Consider the following 23743-nt stretch of genomic DNA (forward strand, 5'->3'; position numbering starts at 1 on the left):
ATATTAGGCCGTGCGGGAGCTCACTAATAAGCAGCCATCTTGGTTGGCCCTCTAGCGCCCTCTGTGAATTGGTAAGTTGTAGTATATTTTACGTGTGGTTTTTGAATTAATAGAAGTGTCGTGTTCATAACAAATGGTTTAAAAATAAATGTACTTATATTTTTTTACCTGAAACTTTGAGTTAGTGTTTGCTTGAGTCACAGTAATTGTGGTCCCTTTGTGTAATTTCTGCTACTGCTCATATACTCTTGAGATAAGCCTTGCTGCTCCGCTACTGCTACCACTATAACCTAGTAGTACAGGCATGTACCAAAGGTAAAATTTGTATTGCCACCTGTAGTCTTAATTGTGTGTAGTGGTCCCTAAGGGCACTGCATGGAATTCTGCCTAACACCAACCTACCCCTCTGTAGATTTTTCCGGGTTATTGCCACTCCAACTCTTGCAAGGCAAATACATGTCTGCCGGCACAGTCTACACAGTGAAAAATCAATAATGAATGGGGTAAAACGGAACTGAGGCCAAAGATCGCCGCGCGTGCTACTTATAAACCCCGATGACGTCACCCTCGACGGAGGCCTTTGAGGGACCATCGACGCACGGCGCCCTCTGCCGAATTTTTTTTACGAAGCAGCTAAAGCTGGATGGAATACATCTAAGATGAGTAATACGTTGGAGGAACATCCAATCGAAAGAACGTTACCAGTTGGTAAGTAACTTGTTCTTCTGTGTATGTGTTTTCTAAAAGCCACTTGCTGCCCTTGATCTGCTTAGTACACAAAACTCTTCTTTACATATACACCATGCCTCTTAAAAGTAGCAACCCTCTTGGTCTCCTTCCAGGAGTATGCTTGTTTAAGCCAGAGTTTCTTGTTCAACTAGCTCATTAAAAAATGTGAGCGAAAATGGCACTCACGATTTTCTGCTCTAAATTACGTAAAGGGCATCGTCTGATTCGCGACAAAAAGCTTTATATTTCTTTTATCTTTTGCAACTAATATCTCATTAGTCTGCAGAATCATGTGTTAGCCTGAAATGGACTTGTCGCCATTCAATCCCCAGTAGCTCTGGTAATAATTTATGCTCCTTTACTATTCTGACACATCAAGAAGTCTTCAAATTGTTACTTCAAACTAAATCTGGCTCCTCTGTGGACGCTTGTCCCACCTTGTATCTTATCCAATAGAAGCTCCCTGGGGCAAACAATGAGATCCGATAAAATGGACAGAATTGATTAATGTCTTTTAATCCAGTGAGCCAACAGGGACATAAGGTTTTCAAGGAAAGATTTATTTTAAGACATTCTATCAATAATGTATACAGTTCTGTAGACTTGATTAAACCATGAACCATAAATATACAGACAGTACTCGTATAACATTTTACAGTGAAGATAAAACAATAACTGCCTTCAATTTACAAGGTGAGTAGATCTGAATGAGTATGTGATACTGGTCTGCACAATGAAAGGGGTGCTGATTCTCTTTTGGCCTTTATCATTCACAAGGGTGATGTCGGAGTGGCCCAGCAGGGAGAAATACAAAAGCGATGGCACATGTGTCCTGCCTCCTTGAGTGCCTTGTAGCTGGCAATGGCTTACAGTGGCTGCTGGGATTTGTTTTGGTGTTTCTGTGGGGACGGATAGGCACCGCTGGGCCTCATCTTTCCCTCAGGCCATGCACTTACTGGTCATTCTTTGTTTCCTCAGCACCTCTAACGCTTGCTATTGTTGAGCCTCTGGCTCTGTGTTCTCCTTGTAAGGTCTGCTGTCATGTTCCATGGGATTTGTGCCTATGCCCTTCTCTGGTTCCCTGTGTTGTACTGTGGTTTCCTGTGTGTATCTTTTTTGCACTTAACTGCGCCTCCCCCTCCCCCCACCTATCTTTGTATGGTCTTTGGTTATGTTTTGCCTTATGGGATCCTGGTCTATGCGTCACCTGGATTCCTTGTGTTAATGTACTGTAAGTCACTGTCTGTACCCTTTTTTGTACTTGGCCGCACCCCTACCCCATGTGCCTATTTTATCTGAATGTTACAAGGCTGTGAGAATCAGTTCTCCCCTTTGCCCCTCCCCATTTGTTGCCCTACGAAGTGACTGAATTTAACAGAGGGTGCCTTTATAAATCGACTACAAAAAAACAATAGTTATAGAAACAAAAATGGGTGAGTGAGCACCCAGTTAGATAATTCTCATTTTGGCAGATGTTTAGCCATTAGATTTGGCATGTTTGGCTAGGAGGGACCTGTTTTTTGCAGCTAATATTTTTAAGGACTTCTTCAGGTAGTTAATTTGGCATTTTCTGTGAAATTGGGGAGATCACTCAAGAAGACTTATGTCCTGTTCAATAATTCTTGATGCAGTATTAAGAGTAAACAGATACCTACTTATGTGAACTGGATGGTAGAGAGTGCCAGACCTTTTAAAGCATGAGGTGGTGGCTCTACTAAAGCTGTGGTGGCAGGTGTTGAAAGATGTGAAGAATACAACTCTGTGTGTAAAGGTCTCTGATAACACAAGTGTGGTAATGTGGTCTGGATAACAACGTACCTGGGTGATTACTTCATGATAGAGTCTGCATGATACACGAGTGGCCTCAAAGAAGGCTGTGGAAAAGCATGAATTATAAGGGGAATAAGCAAACTACATTCTGCAGTGTGAGTTATGTAACACAAATCCTTGCGGTGTCTGGACTGAAAAAAGGCACTATCCTCACTTTTAGTTTAAAGAGTGCTTTTGCATGTGTATAATGGCACCAACATAATTTGTGTGTGGTCAAAGCAGGTACCATCTTGGACACATTTATGCAAAGAATGGCACTAATATCGGGAGCTGGATGTCTCTAGTTGCGAAAGCATGCCATTGATTTTTGTGAATCTGATGCTGGAATAAAAGCACTGATGGGCATGAGCCAGGGCTTGTTTTGATAACATTCATTTACACTGGCAGGTCTCTTTTTTTCTTTTTAAAGTATAGTGCTGCTTTTCATCATTCCCACGGTGGGTTATATCCTGTAGACCTAGGATCTTGGCCTGAAGCGTTAACATGAAATTCTTCTTTTAAATGTACACCTTCCTTTTGCATTGATCATGGTTAGGTGTGTCAGTTGGTGGAGTTGAAAGGGGAAGAGTGTAGGAAGAAGGCAGGCATGCAGGCCGGAGGAGTGGTAATCGAGCAGTGGAGACGCAGGCGGTGAGGCATTGCAGAGGTGGGTGGATGGCAGTCATAACGCAATTACATCTGTCAACGTGGGCCACATTCGCAGGCAGTATGCTGACTGTGCAGTGTGATGACCATCGCAGCCGAGAATGGAGAAGCAAGCATGCGGGTAGTGGCGGGAGGGGATGAATGGGGCAATGAGGGGTCAGTAAGGAGAGCTGAACCATAAAAGGGGTTTAGAAGGGGCTGACAGGATAGTGGAATTAGGGAGGAGCAGAGAAGAGTAGATGTGTGTTGAGAGGGGGCATGATGACAGAAGTGTGCAGAGTGTGAGGGGTGAGGGAAGGGACTACCAAGAAGAGGGGGGTGGAAGAGGGCCACAGCAGTCTCCCCTGAAATAAGTCACGAAGGTCTCACTGATTTGAGCAGGAATTGAAAAGAGAAGGCGATGACATTGGGAGGCGGTTTTCCAGTAACACTGTAAATGCTGTAAACAACGGCATGGGAGAGTTTTTCAGACTTGGTCACTGGAATCAGTATTTCTTCTTAGGCGCCGCATGTCCCTAGGCCTCAGGGCGCACTGATAACAGGACTAGCAAAACAGTCAGGTCAAAATCAGAAAAAATTGAGACAAAGTAAAATGTAGTTTATCTGGGTTCAGATTAGAGCGGAGTCTTAACGGCCCTTTTGAAATGCCTGCAGAGAGAGGGGGAGACCATTCCACTCCTTAGAAGCACGAACTTCAAAGCTAGTCCTGCCAAATCTTTCAAGTTTAAAGCATGGTTGTCTAAGTTTTTGATCATCACTAGAACGCAGGCTTCTCACTGATTGTGCAGCTGTCAGGCGGTTCATCAGATATTGTGGTGCTTTGGAATTTTGACATTTTATGTCAATGATAGCATTTTATGACTAATCCTGTGTTCAACCAGGAACCAGTGTAAGACACGTCTCGAGGCTGTGACATGGTCATGTTTAGCTAAGCCGCAGACAGTCTGAAAAGAGTGCAGATTGGCCTGGGAAGATCCTAGCAAGAAGCTATTGCAATAGTCCAATCTTGTATTGACTAAGGTGGCTGCCAGAAAGGATCGATTTTCCACGGATAAGTAGGGCTTTATTTGATTCAGCAGCCTCGTTACATAGGAGCAGTAGGATTGAAAATGGCGAAACATGGGATTTCATGGAAAGTTCAGAATCAAAGTACACTCCCAGTGTCCTCACCTGTTTTGCTAGGGGAATTGTACAGTCCAAGATGCAAAAGTGGCTGTATTGCAGGTCAGGTTTTTTCAGACAAGGCCCAGATGCAATAATCGGGAGCTCTGTTTTACCATCATTGGGGGCCAAGGAGTGGAGGCCATCCACTATTGGATCGCAAAACACACACTGTTCACAGCTTCAGTATCCTGAGTAGGTTTATCCGATAATTCAAAGATAATTTGGGTATCATGGGCGTAGTTGCTCTATCTCATATCTAAGTTATCCAAAAGGTCAAACAATGGTCTAACATGATTGCTGAACAGAGTCAGTGAGAAACAAGAGCCCTGGGCACTCCGCAAGCAATGACCATGGGAAGTGCTTTAGGGCTGTCCACTGCTGCTCTAGAGGACCCATGGGCCCAGGAAAGGCTGAATCCACTGAGCCACACCCCCTGAGCAGTGGGCAATTTCCTTTAACCTACTCAAATGAAGGGTGTGGTCCACAAATTCAAACTCTGCTGATAAATCTAGAAGCATCGGCAGCGCAGGGTGACACCTCTCCACAATACTGGTGATTTTGTATTTTTAATTACGTCATGAAAAAGGTGTACTACAAAAGACGTGTTCAATAAAAACAAAGCATGGATTTAGTTTGCAATACGCACCATAATTTCTGGGGCAAGGGAGGCAATTGGGGAAAATCTGGGTGGGCATAGTCTGCAAGTAATCTATTGGCGGCCACAGAGTTACTCTATTGAAGCAGCACTGTAAATTGAAGAATCCGATTTTGAAATCTTTTTCACTTCCCACTTCCTCCCGATTGGATCAATATTGGAACATCACATTTTTTTCTTTTTACTGAATTTTACCTCCATATTTGGAGGGAGAACCCCTCAACCCCCATCATCTCACCCCCCACCCCATTATATACCTAACCCCTACTCACCATCTAGGTTTTTGCAGTACAAAATTGGGAAAAATAATTTAGACCAATTTTCTTTTGAGTTCCTCCTCTCCACTACCTTTACATTTAGATGTAGGGATACACTGGGTTGTTTGAGGTAAAACTGAACCTTCTGGTACATAGAATACAAAGAATGATCCTCCTACCCAAACACCTTGTGTGATGTCTTATCAAAATAGGGTTCAGCTCATTTACCACGGATTAAGTATGTCTGGAATTTAGCCCAAAACGTTGATTTGGCAGACCTGTGTGATCTTACATCTGTCACTGCTGGGCAATTGCACATAAAACAGGCTTATGAAAGATGGTTTTATGTGTACATTTGCAACGTTAACAAAACTGGTTTTGTTGCGAGGTATTTGGAAAGGAAGTGTTAACTGGATTTTGAACTTAATTTAAGAAAACCAAATGCATAGAAGCTAAACTATATGAAATTTCGTTTGTGGGTTTTGCCATTGGAGAATTGTATTAGAACATGGCATTCTGTCACAAACCAGAAGTGTATTCAGTATTATGAAATTCGTTAAGATGTAATTAATTTTATATTGTTTTGTCCATTATATTCATCACCATGGTAGAGATGGCGCCTACCTTTTTTTTATTTTTTATTTTTTTTTAGAAATTGTAACATTCATACTGTGCGATTGGCTATGTCCTAATGCTATTCTGCTGTTGATGGAGAATAAGGAGGGAAATATATAAGATTAAAGTGGTACCACCCGACCATAAAGCATAGAATTGAATTATCATGACCAATTCATATTTTGATGTAAATGTGATTTTTCATTTTGAAATTGTTCATTTGTTTTTATGAATTTATATTTCTGTAACATGCTTTATATAAACAGATGAAATGTATTTTAAAGAATGTTCTTATTTTATGGTTTATGTCCGAAATAAATCTATATTACTATTAGTGATGCAAGTAGTTCTAAGGGTGCGCTTGATAGTCAGCAATTCATTACTTTTCTTTCTTAATGTCTGATGCAGTCTGATGCAGTTGACAAGGAATTTGTTCTTAGCTGAGGAGATTGATTTAAAATCTGTTAATGCTTGTTTGAGACGGGCTTCATCTCTATCTGACATGATGAATTGGCTTGCCAGGGGGAACATTGTTTCTTGTGGCCTGTAGATATGCATAACCAAGAGTGTGTCGACAAAGAATGTTGTCATCTTCCAGCGTAGGAGCAGAGGAGGGGTTATTACGTCATTGGCTTGGACAGGAAAATTAGGTAAGGAGTAGGGATACCTGGAAGAATGTGATGGACGGCAACACATGTTTCTGCTCAGTGCAAGTTTATTTTATTGGGGAGTTTCTTCTTGGGCCTAAGTAGAGCAATTGGTTTTAGGAGAGCTGGGGGATGCCAGAGGCAAAGGTGATATTACAATGGGTCTGTCCAAGCAAGGGAATGAGAATCCAGCAGGAATATTTTGGGCCCTCTAGAGAAGACTGTGGGTCAAGGCAGTGTGTTCTTTCTCGTGACTGGGGACTATGAGGGATGAAATTGAAGAAGAGCAGAAAGGTAGCTTCCTGTTGGTGGGTGTTTTGAAAAGGTGTGTACACAGTGTTGAATACTGGAGAGGTTTGAAGTCATAGGTTGCAATTATTGGCTTGTTAGAGCCACGCTGAACTCACCCCACAGAATGGGCAAAGGGGTAGTCGGGCAAGCCATTCTGCTCTGCTTCTTCTGCCAACGGTATGCATTCCCAAACAGTGTGCTCTGTTTCCCTATACCCCACCAATCCTGTCTGCTCCCTTATCTTGCCCCATCTCCCTTAACTATTCCATTATCTTTATTTAACCTTGCCCCCTCCCTTAGCTATGCCATCCTTCTCCCTAAGGTGTGACATCCAGCCCATAATTGCAGCATTGCAATAATGTGATTACCATTTGAGCAAATTATAGATGTGAATGTAGGGAAATCTTTTCCATATGCTTATTTAGTGGCCCATTAAGTTGTTTAGTGAAAATTGAATTTGTTCCTTGCACGCTTCTTTTTGGGGACCATGAAGGAGCTATGGTGAGAGCTTAAAAAGGGAATGTTTTTCTTTTTCTGGCACCCACTTTATCTCCTCTGCACTGCTCTTATTTATATTTACTTTTGAATTAAACAGAAATGTTTTCCTGTTTCTTCCAGGCCGCAAAACTGGCAAATTATGCGAAATACCAGCGTATTTGTGATACTTTATTCTGCTTCTTTGGCTTTGTTTTTGTCACCACCCGATTGGTCATTTACCCTGTCTGGTAAGTACATGACATTTGTTGATTTTTATATATGCACAGGTGAAGACCTGCTCACCATGGTCTGACACATCCTCCTGCTCCAGCACACCCTCTCCTTACCCCAAGTCACCCCTGCACAATCCCCTCCCACTGTTCCATCATACCTTTACCATTCCCTCTCTCATTGCCACCTCCCCCACATTCTCTTGCCCCACCCTTGCCACCCTCTTCTATCCCTCTCACCTACTGCTTGGATCATCATCTCTTCCCTTCCCCTTAACTCACCCTGGGACGCAAGAATTCATAATCGCTTTGCAATGCGACTCCTCAGTAACCAAACTCTTAGATTCCCACTGACAAGTCAGCAAAACCCAGATTTCCCCACAATGTCCAAGCACTCTAGCAGTCATACACACCAACCTGGTTACTTTCTACCCCCTCACCACCAAGCCCCCACCCTCTTCCCATATGTCCACAAATGGTGGTGGGTTGGTTTCTTAACACCACAGCAAAGTCACCCCATCAACACTCTGACAGTAGGCATTTCTTTGGCCTCTGCTCTCCTTTAAAATTTCTTTGAATACTGTTTCTCTTTGTGCTCCTTCATTCCCTCCCACTGCAACCTCAGTCCTGCAAATCCCCAGCCATCCAACTGCTGAGAACTGCCATGCACCTCCACTGGCTCTTATTGGTTTTAGAAATAATTTCTCCTTGCTCTTTTGGCTGCACTACACTCTGCCAAGTCTACCTAATACACCATCCTTGCAAGCTATCAACCCTTCATTCCAAGCTTGACCACCGATCCTGTTCTCTGACCCCTCTTCAAATCTGTAAAGTAGAATACCCTATCCACTTTCCTTTCTCTTCCACTTGTTCATTCATTTTAGCCACTAATCCTCACCATATCCCGCTTACTTCTAAAACTCCCACAGCACCCAACTGTACTGGTATGCATTCATAGATCAGCAAACTTCTCCTGTGGACCCTTTTGCACTGCAGCCGTGCTACCCCCTACATGCTTCTAACTTTAACCTCGTATAGCTATGTCACTGCAGGTTTCTATTTCTCATATGCACTGAAATCACTTATTTATCAATACAGTCTTTATTCCATTAAATCTGTACATATATATTTCTAAGGCTTGTGGATCAGCTTAGAATCACATGCTTTGCATAGGCCTACATCCAGTGGAAGCTGCAGTTTATTGCACTTGAAGTTTTTCGAAGTTCAAAAAGGGACGTTGACAAGCTGTGTGTGTAATACTATCCCTAGTGTGATGCGCCCTGTACACATGATCCTTCACACGTATAGGTCCTTCAGATAAAAAAAATGTGCGATCGTGGATAGGTGTGTATCGCAGAGTCCCATAGCAAAAGCTACTTTGGAGTCAATTCCATTTAAATGAAACTACTGATTACCAATTGACGCACCTTCTTGATAGCTGACCTTTGGAACCATTTCAACCCCTGATTTCTTGACAGCGAGACAGACGTTCATTACACCAAAGGGCTTTGGCCTACACCTGGCTTTGGCCTACCAGTACCAACAGCGGGGGGGGGCAGATCCTTTCTGTCTCGAGAATGACCTCCCCCCATCCCCAGCCCTTACTGCCTTTGTCTTGCTGCCTTTTTGTCCACATTTCATCATGGAAAGTATTCTTTTATATGTTGCCCCAAGTACAATCAGAATTTCCAGTGGAAAGAGATACATAGTGTGTAACCACTGCCTTCCCCGTGCTCACCCAGAGACCGCTGCGCATCTTGCAAGCTCTTTAAGCTGAAAACCCTCAAGGAGCGCTGAATAAAGCATTGGGCGGCACACACCATGATGGCGGATTCGGAGACCGCAGCAGGAATCTTAGAATCGGATCATGAAGGTCAGGCTGCTGTGACTCTGATTCAGAGCTTGAAGACATAACTGAAGTATCCTCTGGTTCTGGCGCCTTTCCCCAGCCTCGAAAGGCAGTCGCAGCACGCTGCTAAGAGGAAGTCCTCTGGCGATGACAGCACACACACGCCTACCCCTAACCACACACGTCAGGCCGTTCATCGACGGAACCGCTGATGGGACTGCACGCCGGTGGTAGGTGTATCTCGACCAACCAATTCACTGCTGATGAAGCCCGCTGTGGTTCTCTACTGCGCTTACCATAAAGGAGTCAAAAAGGTACTCGGCCGTGCATAACTCTGTTCGACGGATCAGACGGAGACGCCGAAACAGCCGTCAAAGAGGCACAAATCGTATTCTCCATCAGAATAACCTCACAAGTATCCTCATAGGAAGCAGACTCCTGGTGTCTCTGAAGGCTATGGGGAAGGCCATTTACTTCTCATTATCCCTTACAAAAAGAGTCCAAGGGAAAGCCCAAAGGGTAGCCCTGTGGCTGACTTTCCTAAAGCAAGTCCAATAGAAACCCCCTGGGCAGACCATAATGTGGTGGTGTCAGTCACCCACTCCTAACCCTACCATCACGCCCCGAAAGGCCTCTCGGGGTTCTCGATAGACACTGTCTGATGAAGTAGACCAGGACATTTTGGTCATCGATCAGGATGATCCTGATCAGGATCCCGGCGATACCTACCTACAGGACCAGGAGGACCTGGATCTCACCATTATAGATCCGAATGACACCACAGCAGTCCAGAGTGGTCATCAAAGAGTACAAAATACAGACCGGGTGCTATAGTTCACTACTTACAGGAGACCACATGAGGGGGGGGGGGGGAATTCAATTTGCCCTTGTTTGTCCATTAATACAAAACGTTTAATTAAATGCAGTCCTTATGCTGCTGACCGTTAAAACTACAGATGAAAAAACCAATAGATGGATAAATCTGTTGATACTTCACATACAAATAACAAATGTTCACAAACTTAGTATAAAGACAATTGAACATACAGAAAAAAACACAATCAGTAATTATGAATACATAAAAAGCAGCTTAATTAATAAGGCTACTAACAGGAATTTTCCTGTTTAAATTTGCGACAGTGGTTCATATTAATGCAGTGCTTTAAATATAAATTCTACTGACGTGTTAAATTCATTTTGTGTAGGGAGAAAATGTGTCCTTTTGCTAGATAGTGTTATGCAGTGAATGAAATGAACATGTGTTTTGTAAAATTAGTTTATAGATACATATATATGTATTTCGAAGGGATTGTGTCCTCCGACGTATTCCTTATCTTAGATAGAAATCCTTCAGCTTTGCTGGCCTCGGAAAATTTTTTCGCCAGAGGGCGCTGCGCGTCGATGATCGCCGAGTCGATGACCCTCGACGGCCTCCGTGCCGACGTCGACGTCATCCTGCCTATAAAGGCCGCGCGCAGCGTCCGTTGCTCAGTTCCGTTTTTCCGCGCTTCGTTGTGCCTCGGAACACCGTTGCTCAGTTCTCGTCAAGATAACGTATATAATAACTACTATTTACCTCGATATCGATGGCATCCTCCTCCGACCCGACGACCCCTCGGTCCGGTTTCAAAAAGTGCCGAGACTGCGGGAAGAAAATGTCGTTGACGGACCCTCACAGGGTCTGTTTGTGGTGTCTGGGAATCACGCACCAGAGTTCGGAGTGTGAGGAATGCCTTTCCATGACGGCGAAAGCCTTGAAGGAGCGTAGGGGGAAGCTCGAGAGAGGTAGGTCAACTTTAACTTCCTCGAAAGCTTCTTCGGTAGAGTCGAGACGTTCGTCTCCTCACCATAAAAAACACTCTCGATCTAGATCACGAAGTGGCTCCCACCACTCGTCGACATCGAGACACTCGAAGAAGAGACGTAGGAGATCCCCTTCGTCATCTTCGTCGAGTTCTCCTGAGAGAGTTCATTGCCCCACAAAACGCAGCTCGCAAGCTGAGTGGGAGGAATTCAGGAAAAAGATGCTAAGCGTCTTCGAGAAAGCGGCCTCGTCCCCCTCGAAGACAGCTGAGGGTGATACCCCGGGTAAAAAACCCAAAAAATCTAAACGCCGCGAGTCGCAGTACCCGGCGGAAAAGTCAACCCGAAAGCGCCTCGAGCCATCGGGAGATAAAGCATCATCGACGCCATCGTCGAAAACTCCTTCGAAACAGAGGTCGGCGCCATCGACGCCGTTGTCGAAGGATTCATCGGCGCATCAGTCGATCGAGTCGACGCCGACGTCGACGCCGATATCGACGCCGGTGAAGGAAAGAACCACGGCTACTCCACAGCCAACGGTTAGACAAAAGACCTCCGACTCGACGCCGAGAACGTCGACGTCGTTCTCGAGCAGGACTCCGATCCTTTCGAGTTCTTCGAGGCCTAGTACACATTTCTCGACGCTTTTCACGGCGCCTTCGAGTACTTTCACGTCGGTGTCGACGACATCGACGTTTTCAAGGCCTGTGATGATGGCTCCTTCTGCATTGGAAATGGGGTTTATACCATTCCAAAAACCAATGTATCCCCCTTTAACCTCGATTTTTGAGGAAAGGGAGGATTCAGACCAAGATATTGATTTACAGAGGACCACATCACCAGAGCCAGAGACTTTCGCCTCTGAGGAAGGAAGATTAAAAAATCTTCAGGATGCACTTCAGGAAGCTAGTGGCTTGGACACTTCTCCTGAAGCAGAATTTATCAAACCAGACCCAGGAGAACATGCGGAGACTCCATATAGAGCTCTGATGTCTAGAATCATAGAATTTATGGGTTGGTCTGCACCTTCTCCTGCCTTTCAGCAGGATGACCTCACTGACATACTGGACAAGGGCCCACAGGAGGATCCTGTGGTTCCATTTCACTCTGCTCTACAGAGAAGGATTTTGACAAACTGGGAAACGCCAGAAATTATCCCGGCAGTAAATAAAAAACTGTCAACAAAATACAGGGTGGCTAGTTCTGACCCTGAATATTTGTCAAAACACCCTACTCCTGAGAGCTTGGTTGTACAGGCTGCAACCTCATCAGGCAGCACATCTGCATACCCCACTGCTCCGCAGGATAGGGATGACAAAAAGTATGATGCCATGGCTAAGAAGGTTTTTTCTGCCTGTAGCATGGCGTTAAAGTCTATTAACGCGACCTGTACGCTCGCTAGGTTCAGCCACACCCTTTGGGAGTGCGCTTCATCAGCGGCTGACTGCCTCCAAGAAGGAGAGGAAAGGGACGCATTTTTAAACATCATCAGGGATGGTAAAGATGCGATGTGCGAGACCCTACAAACTGGCCTAGATTCTGCTGACAGTATCAGCAGGGCCATGGCGGCAAGTACCACAATCCGCAGGCATGCGTGGTTGAGGAAGTCTGGTTTTGCCTCTGACGTGCAGACCAGGCTTTTGAATATGCCCTTTGACGGTTCTACCCTCTTTGGAAAGAAGGCGGATGACAGTTTGGAGAAACTGCAAACGTCCAAGGCAGCAGCCAAGTCATTGGGAGCTGCTATCCGTCAGAATACCTTTCGTCCTTCGGGATCATCGTGGAGAGGACGGTCCTTTCGTTACTATTCCTCATATGGAAGGGGCAGGGGACGACCGGCTCAAAGAGGCCAAGGAAGATTTACCCGTGGTGGACGGGGTAGGGGAAAGAAAGCCGCACCCGCAGGAGCCACTTTACCTTCGGCAACTGCATCAGCCGCTTCAAAACCACTCTGAGGTCTCCCCTCACAGAACACCAGTAGGGGGCAGGTTAACTCACCATCTGACGGAATGGCAGGCTATTACGTCAGATGCTTGGGCTCTGGAGACAGTGGCCCAAGGTTACTGCCTGCCCTTCCTACATATCCCTCAGAGTCATCCACCGGGGAACAACCCTTTGAAGCTTCCAGATCCGCTCCTCTTGCAGGAGGTTTTAGACCTGCTAGAGAAAGGTGCCATAGAACTGGTACCTGTAGCGGAAAGGAACAAGGGTTGGTACTCCCCCTACTTCATAATACCGAAGAAGGACGGAGGACTGAGACCCATCTTAGACTTACGGGAATTGAACAAATTCCTCCGAAAGGACAAGTTCAAGATGGTGACTCTCTCTCAGATCCTTCAGGCCCTCCAGCTTCAGGACTGGTTGGTATCTCTAGACCTCCAGGACGCTTATTTCCATGTGCCGATCCATCCCAGGCACAGGAGATACCTGAGGTTCGCAATTGGCAGCTCTCATTATCAATTTCGAGTTCTGCCATTTGGGCTAACCTCCGCCCCGAGGGTCTTTACCAAGCTAATGTCGGTTGTGGCTGCAAGTCTAAGGAGGGAAGGGATTCATGTCTACCCTTACCTAGACGATTGGTTGATCAGAGCTGTATCTTCGGAACAGGCTCAGAGACAACTAGATTATGTTTGCCACTTCCTTCACAAGCTGGGCTTCTCCCTCAATTTAAAGAAGTCACAGATGATACCATCACAGAGACTCCAATTCATTGGAGCAGTCCTGGACACTTCCCTGGGAAAAGCCTTGCCACCAGAGGTGAGGGCTCGAGATATTCTGCAGATGGTCATCAGATTTCAGAATGCCCAATATCTCCCAGCCTACGACTTTCTGAGGTTGCTAGGCCTCATGGCATCCTGCATATTCCTCGTGCCGGAGGCTCGCCTGAGAATGAGATCCCTCCAGTGGGCACTGAGAACTCAGTGGTCACAGTTCTCAGGAAGGATGACAGATCTCCTTCGGATCCCGGTCAAAGTAGCCCGAGACCTTCAGTGGTGGGCCTGTCGGGAGAACATCCTGAAAGGAGAAATGTTTTGGCAACCATGGCCGGAGATAACAGTAGTCACGGATGCCTCACTCACGGGGTGGGGAGCTCACGCCAACGACTTGACCATCAGCGGTCGTTGGTCTCCATCGGAGTCCAGACTACATATCAACCTGTTGGAGCTGAGAGCCATCAGACTAGCGCTGAAGGCTTTTCTGCCGTCTGTACGGGGAAGAAACGTCCTAATAATGACGGACAATACAGTGGCCATGCACTACCTCAACAAAAGAGGAGGCGTAGGCTCACTACCACTGTGCAGAGAGGCGATGCAGCTCTGGTTTTGGGCAATTCAGGAAGGAATCTCTCTATCGGCAATTCACCTAGCCGGAGAGAAGAACTTGACAGCGGACGCTCTGAGCAGGCAGAGCACAGTCTCTCACGAGTGGGAGATAGCTCAGGAAGTCCTTCAAGAGATCTTCGCCCTTTGGGGAACCCCTCAAGTGGATCTGTTCGCCACCAGTATCAACAGGAAGTGCGACAGATTTTGCTCAAGGGAATTTCCCCCGAGAGGAGCTCTAGGAGATGCGTTCGTAGTGGACTGGGAGTTCCCACTTCTGTACGCGTTCCCTCCGGTCCCTGTCATTCCTCAAATGATCAGGAGGTTGAGAAGGTTTCGGAAGACCATGATCCTAATTGCCCCGGATTGGGCCAGGAGAACGTGGTACCCGGACCTTCTAGACATGTCCATCTGCCCTCCAATTCGACTGCCATACAGAGAGGATCTTCTCTCGCAGAAGGAAGGTCAGGTTCTCCATCCAGCCATCAAGACCCTCAACCTTCACGCTTGGTGTCTGAAAGGTTGAGGTACAAGGATTGGGACCTTCCGGATGATGTTATGGAGGTGTTGCTTTCGGCCAGAAGGCCGGCAACTAAAACTCTATACCGCTGCCGTTGGAACAAATTTTGCAGCTGGTGCAGAGAAAAGAATATTGAACCCTTTTCTTGTGGTACACCTATGGTGTTGTCATTCTTACTTTACCTGGCTAATTCAGGCCTACAGGTTGGCACAATTAAGGGCTATCTCGCAGCGCTATCAATCTTTAAGCGCACTGCAGAGGAGCCTTCATACTTCAAAATTCCATTGGTAATACAATACCTAAAAGGATTAACTAATGTTTATCCCCCGAAACCTTTTCAAGTTCCCTTATGGGATTTAAACCTAATTTTAAACTTCCTAAAGGGTGCCCCTTTTGAACCACTACACTCTTGTTCATTGAAGCTTCTCACCCTCAAAACTGTTTTGCTAATAGCATTGACATCTGCTAGAAGGGTTAGCGAGTTGCAAGCCTTATCGTGTAAACCTCCACATACAATCTTTTACAAGGACAAAGTTGTTCTTCAGGTGAAGCCTAACTTCCTCCCGAAGGTAGTCTCGGAGTTTCACATCACTCAGAAGATTATATTACCTTCTTTCTACCCTCCTCCTCATCCGGGGAAGGAGGAAGAGAGACTGCACAGGCTGGACCCTAAGCGAGCCTTGAGCTTCTATATCAGCAGATTGGCTAAGATCAGACAAGCAGACCAACTCTTTGTAGGTTATGCAGGACATAAGTTGGGCCTTCCAATAACAAAACAAACCATCTCCAGATGGATTATTTTAGCCATTCTGGAGTGCTACAAATTGGCAGGAAAGGAGCCTCCTCAAAATCTAAGGGCTCATTCTACCAGGGGTATCGCAACATCCTCAGCCCTTCAAAGAGGGGTGCCAATTCGAGATATATGTGCGGCTGCCACATGGTCGTCCGCACATACATTTACCAAATTCTATAGCCTGGATTCCTCCTCTAGTCAAGAAACTAGATTCGGCAAGGCTGTGTTACACTCTGTCCATTCTGGAAGGGTAACATAACTTTTATTACTCCCGCCTCCAGTCACAATACCACTGCTATGGGAGTCTATCTAAGATAAGGAATACGTCGGAGGACACAATCCCTTCGAAGAACTAGTTACTCTTACCTTGTAACGTTCTTTCGATGGGATGTTCCTCCGACGTATTCCTTATCGACCCTCCCATCCATCCCCGCAGTATGACTTCCTGTGGGTTTGCAGCCTATGCTCCTTCAAGGTGATTAGTCTAATCCAAAAAACATTACTGGGGACTACAAAACGGAACTGAGCAACGGACGCTGCGCGCGGCCTTTATAGGCAGGATGACGTCGACGTCGGCACGGAGGCCGTCGAGGGTCATCGACTCGGCGATCATCGACGCGCAGCGCCCTCTGGCGAAAAAATTTTCCGAGGCCAGCAAAGCTGAAGGATTTCTATCTAAGATAAGGAATACGTCGGAGGAACATCCCATCGAAAGAACGTTACAAGGTAAGAGTAACTAGTTCTTCTGATGCTTTTGAATCGGCTAAGAATCGCATGCTGTGCATATAGTCCGACATCTAGTAATCGCACAGTATTTCATTTATTTTCTTGAAGATTGAAAAAGGACATTGTCATGGGTCGACTGTAACACTATTCCTAATGTGATGTATAGTGTACCCAAGATTATTCACGCGTCGAGGTCCTGCCTTTCTAATCACTGCTTTATGCTGAGCTTGTGTTTCGTGATAATATTGCTGTTTCCTGCATCTTTGACGCACCATCAACTGACTTACTGTTAGACAAACCTGTTTGACGGCTGTTTCCCGTTTGCGTCTGCAAGCCTTTGCTGCCTCCGGCAACTCAACGGCTGTTGTCGGCCTTGGCCTTCAAACTTCGGCCTTACAGTAGAGAGAGTGGGGACCTGTTTTCTCTAGAGACTTCTCTTCTGAGAATGCCTTTTCTTTCCCTCCTCTTCCTTTTCTTGTCTGGCTGCTTTTCCTTGCTATCATGGAGAGAATTCCTTTTAAGTTTTGCCCTTCATGTAATGGCAAATTTCCGTGGGAAGACGCTCACAAAGGAGTGTATCCATTGTCTCCCTCGTGACACTGAACGGCGTTGCAAGGCCTGTAAACTCTTTAGGCCTGAAATGCTTAAGGACAGGCACATCGAGCAGTGGGTGCCATCCAGCATGCAGGCCAAGAGTCCTCCTGCGAGTGACTCGGATGAGCATTCCTCAAGCAGCCACAGTTCTCTTTCGGAGTCTGAAGACGTTATTGTGCAGCCTGTCTAAGCATGTAGTTGGCAGTGCAATGGGGAAATCGCTCCCTGGAGACAAAGGCACACATTCTATTTCTAAGCCCAAACACAACCCCTCGGCCTCCTTCAACAGATTCGTTAAAAAAGCCATTGCTGCCCGTAGGCCCGTCAAATGTTTTGGCAGGATCAACTGAACCTGCAGGTTCTGGGCATGCTGCCCCCCGCCATTGCGGCTGGTGCAGGGTCCCAACGCTTCGGTATCAGACGGCACCATTCCTATTGTTTCGATGCATGTTTCAGAGGCGTTGAAAGACATGCCGAAACGCATTTCCCTCGTGAAAACTCACCCCAAACTCAAAGAGAAGCATTCCCAGCCCCCTCTTCCTGGGTCTGGGCCCCAGAAGGTTTCACCTTTGCCTTTAGGGTATTCCCCAGCCTCCCCTTCCTTGTCACAGGCCTTACAAAAGGGCCCTGTTCCTTCTGTCCTTGCTTTTCCTTGTCCAGATGACTCCTCTTCCTCTGCCTGGGCTAGGTAAAGATTTGAAGCCTGCATGAAAAAAATGTCAGAACGTATTGACTTTTCTGGTAAGTTTGACAATAAGAGTCCCCTTCCCATTGATGACTGTCCTAGGCCCTTGAAGTCTCCTAGACTTCACTCTCCTAGGCTTCACTCTGCTGAGGCTCGTTCTTCTCCTAGGCAGAGATGACCTGCTCCCTACCCGAAAATATTTTTCAAGATGATAAAGTATGATCCAGACGATGATATCTACTAAGTCCCGTATCTGGGGGATGACTCCCAGGACACTGTTTCTCAGGATCCAGTTGCTTGGACCTCTCTAGATGACCTAGAGAATAGACCCACTAACTCTGCTCATAAAGCTGAGCCAGATAATATATTTTTGGGTGCTCCTCCCGTCCCTCAACCCCGAGAGGCTTCCGTAATAGATGATCAGATGGTGTTCAACGCTCTCCTTAAGAAGGCAGTGGACCATCTTAAAATGTTCACGCAGGAGACTGTGCCCGATTTCACATTTCATTGAGGATATCCTCAAGGAAAATGGCCCCGTCATTAAAGCCATCCCACTTCTGAACTCTGTTAAAAAGCGCATTGCCCCCTCCTTGCTCACGTCCTCCATTACTTGTTTATTATTTATAATGCGCATCATACCCGGGGGTAACAGGGCGCAGCATTTACAAGTATCTGCGAAGCTTCGTTACATAGAAATATGCATGGGTTACATAGACATATACAGGATATATAGATACAAACACGTGAGAATTATATACAGGGAAAACATATTTACAGGCCTATGTACAGTAAGTACTGTAGTGTAGTGTAAGTATATATACAAAGAATAGCGAGCAGATGTTGAGGCAGTGAGCATGGGATTAGTAGTGTTGGTTGTTGGATTTTAGCCATGTAATGGCGTTGGCTGTAAACTTGTGATAAGTTTGGTCTGTTCTTAAGCTAGGAGGCAATGTGTTCCATAATTTGGACGCTTGCACCGGGAAGCTGTTACCTCCAATAGTGGATATTTTGAAGCTAGGTATGATGAGGCGATCTTTGTTCGCAAGTCTTACTGGTCTAATGGATGTCTGCTTGTGAAATCTCTCAGCCAAGTAGATGGGTGCGGCATTGTTAAGAGATTTGTGTGTCAGTGATAGTTTTTAGGAGGACTTTGTCATAGGTGGAGAGCCAATTATTCTGTCGACTAGTCTCTGAAATATGGTCTCTTCTAGACGTACCTAATGCCGCTCTAAGAGCATTGCTTTGTAGGATTTGGATTCTTTTAATGGTAGCTTTGGGCGATCCTAGGTAGAGGGCGTTGCAGTAGTCCAGACGTGAAAGAATGAGGGCTCTGGCTAAAGTAATGCAACTACTGTCAGAGAGGAAAGGTTTACCTGTACGTATCAGTTTGCACGTGTAGGCTGTGGAGGATGCTAAGGAGTTAACCTGTTTTGTGAATGAGAGATTGGTGTCAAGGTAGACGTCAAGTGTTTTCACCTCGTGCTCTACATTTATGTTGTTGCCATCAATAGTGAAAGATGCATAATTGGGACCTAATTTTTGTTAGGTTGGGTGGGGTGCCCAGGATGAAGAGTTCGGTTTTATCATCATTCAGGCATAGACCGTGTGTGGCCATCCATGCCTGAATGATAATATACACCCTGTTCACCAAGGCCAAATCCTTTCCATAATCCCCTGAAAGCGGGAGGAGGATCTGGCTATCATCTGCATAGTTAGTGCAGGTGATACCGAGATGGTCAAGATCATCGAAAAGGGGCTTGGTGAAAATATTGTAGAGTGTGGGTGAAACGCAGGAACCCTGGGGCACACCGCAGTTAATGGGTATGGGGTCGGCGGCAGCTAATGGCGAGAAGACCCTCATAGTTCTGCCATTTTAGAAGGATCTGATCCAGGTAACAGCTTCATTCGAGAAGTGTGCTGCTGTATTTAGATCGTTGCAGAGGATAGCGTGGTCGACTAGATCGAACGCAGCTGAGAGATCTAGGAGGAGTAGTAGTGCTGATTTCCCACTGTCCTTGAGCTCGTCAATTTGGGTCTTCAAGTCAATAAGGGCAGTTTCCGTACCGTGCTGGGGACGGAAGCCTGATTGTCTAGCACCTAGTAGTTGTTGTTCCAAATGTTTTTGAACTGGAGTATATGCTACCTTATCCAAGATTTTTAGAAGGAAAGGCACAGTAGTAATAGGTCTATAGTTGGTGGGTGAGGATGGGTCAAGGGTGGTTTTTTTTTAAGAGAGGGAGTACCCATGATTGTTTAAGGTATGAATAATGCCAGTGAGAAGGACGCATTGATGAGTTTAGTGATAAATGGAGATAGGTTGCGGGCAGCATCCTTAATAAGCTGCCCAGGGCAAAGGTCACCCTGACAATTCGAGGGTTTAAGGGACAGAATTATTTTTTCCACTTCAGTGATGGAGACCTTGATGAAGTTAAATTGCGTAGATTCATCTCTGCTAGCCTTCCCGGATGTGTTGGAACCAGGGGGATCATCTAGGCTAGTTCTTTTACATGAAATTTTATTTTGTAGGGTGGCTATTTTGTTGGCTAGGGCATGTTGGATATCTTCACACCATTTTTTATCTTTCAAGCATGTGTCGGGTGGGACGATCGGAGACTCTATTTCTTTGAGAATGGTGAACAGTTCCTTTGTGTTAGATTTTGCGTTAGATATGCGTGTGTCAAAGGAAGTTCGTTTGGCTAGGCATATTTTATTTTGTAGAGGGAGGACAATTTGGTAAGTTTGAGTTTATTGGCTTCAGTTGGATGTTTCACCCATGTAGCCTCGCAGCTTTTTTTTTTGTCTTAAGTTTTTTAAGAAGGGCATGAACCATTTATTCAAATGGGTTTTCTGCTTACTAGGTCTTAGTTTCGCGGGGGCAATCTGGTCCAATGACAAAGTTATGATTTTGTTAAATTCTTCAACCAAATTCTCCGGGTCAGTGTTGTCATGGAGAGAGTTGAAAGTGGGGAGTATTAAAGGCATAAGCCTGTCTGCGGTAATACTCTTTTTAATTCTGGTTAGTGTGGGTGGAGCCCTAGGGGCCGTAGTCAGTGGAGGTTTATTGGTAGAGCGCATGAAGGACACGAGGTGGTGGTCCGTCCAGGCTAGAGGAGAGATGTCTAAGATGTTGGCCTGGCAGTTGTTGTCAGCCACCCAGTCAAGTATTCTGCCTTTCTCATGTGTGGCACTGTTACATCTTTGGGTGAATTCGTGTTCTGATAGGGTGTTAGCTGTGGTTGTAGCAAGCTGGTCTGATTGGTCATTGAAGCCCATGTTCAGATCCCCAAGAAGTAGTACTTGCGAAGCACTTTTAAGTATAGAGTTGATGTCATCCATGAAGGTTCCGTGTGGACCTTGCGGGCGGTATATGAGGTGGATGTTTAGGGTTTGGGCGTTATTTAGAGGAACTTTGACTGAGAGTAGTTCGCACGACTGGATAATGTTCTGGGTGACCAGTCTCATGGCGAGGCTGCATTTGTAGATAAAGGCGATACCTCCTCCTCTAGAATTAGGTCTGTCGTGTCTCAGGATGGAGAACCCATCAGGGACTGCTAGCATGATCATGGGGCCTGCAGCAGAGTGTAGCCATGTTTCAGTGATGGCAAGAAAGTCTAAATCTTCTTTCAGGATCAGATCGGCTACTTCTGTAGCATGTGCTACCAGGGATCTGGAGTTTATTAAGGCTCCTTTTATTTGTGGACTCTTAGTAGTGTGTGTGGTTGGCAAGGGGGCTAGTGGGAGTTTCGTTTTGCTGTGCTTGGTTGAGCTAGTTTTTGTAGGCACGGAACCGCAGTGGGGGGCTGAGGGCATGCTCTCTGTCCTAGATTCTGGGGATATGTTTAATGACCTAGCGAGGGGCTCGTATATTTTGGCTAGTCTTGCTCTAAGGTGTACATTTCTGTCCATGGTTGGGCATGGCTTGCATGGCAGTGCCCTGTTGGCAGAAGTGATAGGTGCCATGGTGAAGAACAAAGTGCTCAGAACAAGGATTATCGTGTGGGGGGGTGTGGATGGTAGCTAATGGGGACATGTTGCTGGTAATAACTTTGGTGTCAGAGAGTTCACCTAGAGCCAATTCACTAGAATGGTGCATCTAAACTCAGGATAGGCAGTGCAGACTAGAGAGTAGTGTAAAAGGCGGCAGTAGGCAGTATGCGCAGTCAATGGGGCACCCAAGTTCGAGGTTTGTGGTCCGTGTTGAGTGGCAGTACATGGACATCGGTGTATAAGTATGTATGAGTGTGTACAGCATAAGTAGAATGCACAATCCATAAAGTTCCTAGATACACGATTTACAGAGCAGACTGTAGAGCAATGTGAATACTGCAGTGTGCGCCTGTAATGGAGCACCTATGTTCAAAATATGTAAGGCAGGCTAAAAAAACAATATAAATGCAGCAGTATGCATAGGCAATGGACCACCTAGATTCAAAATATGCAGGGCAGGCTAAAAGAGCAATATAAATGCAGTAGTATGCATAGGTAATGGACCACCTAGATTCAAGATATGCAGGGCAGGCTAAAAGAGCAATATAAATGCAGCAGTATGCATAGGTAATGGACCACCTAGATTCAAGATATGCAGGGCAGGCTAAAAGAGCAATATAAATGCAGCAGTGTGCATAGGTAATGGACCACCTAGATTCAAGATATGCAGGCAGTGGATCACCTAGATTCAAATTATGCAAGGCAGGCTAAAAGAGCAATATAGATGCAGCAGTATCAATGAGTACCTAGAACAGTCAATGAGTACCTGGATTCTAGTAGGCAATATTCATGCTGAAGAGACAGTAGGCATGTTTGCTAGTAAGAGGTAGCCCTAGATTCAAGAAGCCGGAGATACAATGTCGACACATGTACAGAGTGAGGACAGTCATGTGTGTGTTTCAACGGTTAAGGGTTCATTTCTTTTCCACAATCAGACTCTGCTTGATAGCATGCATGTATTTGCATATTCATTTGCCTGGGGGGAGGGGGGAGTGCAGAACTGTAGGTGAGGAGTATTAGGTGCTGGTACTCTGCTGTATGAATGCCTTTTCAGTGGAAAGCAGGTTAGCATAGGTTTAGACATGTCGTGGTCAATGCAGGGTGAGACGATCCGGGAAACCTTAGTGGTGGCACGCAAGAGGGGGGCACATCAAATATAAAGTTAGCACAGCGAATGCGTGGGGAGTTCTTGTATCGTGTAAGGCATACCTGATGAGTGAGTTTGCAAATGGATCCACAGCGAAGCTGGGGGCAGGTGGCCGGAAAGGCAAGGACAGGCTGGGACAGGTAGTAGGCCTTTGTGCAGGCCTTGGTGCGAAGGCCGGCTATGCCTCCTGGCTTCGGATAGGCTTCTGATATGGTCAGGTGGGCCAATCAGTCGGGGCGGTCAATCCACGAGTTGAGAAAATGTTTGGCCCTGCGCCGTCTGGTGCACTCTTCATCAGAGGACATTCCATCCTGGACTCCCTAGTCACTAGAACGTCTGGCAAATGCGCAGGTTTCCACTGTCTTTGTCTGAATCTCTCCATGATGAGGCCTGAAAGAAGCTCTACGTCCTTGGCAAGCCCATCACTTTGTTGGCTGCCTACTGTACTCACATAGCTAACAATACAACACTCCTTTCTAGCTATGGCGATGTCCAGTGGGCACTAGTGCAAGAAGGACTGCAGAATGTACCAGAGCCTACTAGATCACAGCTTCTGGCAGTAGTGCACTAGGGGCATCAAGTGACTCAGAACATATTGAAAAACCTCCTTGACTCAGCAGAGACTGTGGGCAGGGTACTCACTGAAGACTCGGCCCTCTTCGGCAAGGTGGTGGATGACGCCCTCAAAACTGCGAAGGAGGAGCGCAAGACTTTAAAGTCTCTAAATCAGATCTCAGCCAAGCCATTTGTACAACATGGGGTCGTCGATACCAAACAGT

At 45.9% G+C, this 23743-nt stretch overlaps 1 protein-coding gene across 3 annotated transcripts in view; it reads left to right on the top strand.

Moving 5' to 3' along the window:
• The window catches only part of CERS5 (ceramide synthase 5), a 952246-nt gene that overhangs the window by 748457 nt on the left and 180046 nt on the right, over nucleotides 1–23743 (top strand). For all 3 annotated transcript variants that reach the window (XM_069653465.1, XM_069653464.1, XM_069653463.1), the window contains exon 8: nucleotides 7452–7558. In XM_069653465.1, the coding sequence (XP_069509566.1) occupies nucleotides 7452–7558 (107 nt within the window). The remainder of the gene's footprint in view (nucleotides 1–7451; nucleotides 7559–23743) is intronic.

The sequence above is a fragment of the Ambystoma mexicanum genome, chromosome 3q, assembly GCF_040938575.1.
Source record: "Ambystoma mexicanum isolate Mex_15411 chromosome 3q, UKY_AmexF1_1, whole genome shotgun sequence".
In the NCBI taxonomy this organism is placed as follows: Eukaryota; Metazoa; Chordata; class Amphibia; order Caudata; family Ambystomatidae; genus Ambystoma; species Ambystoma mexicanum.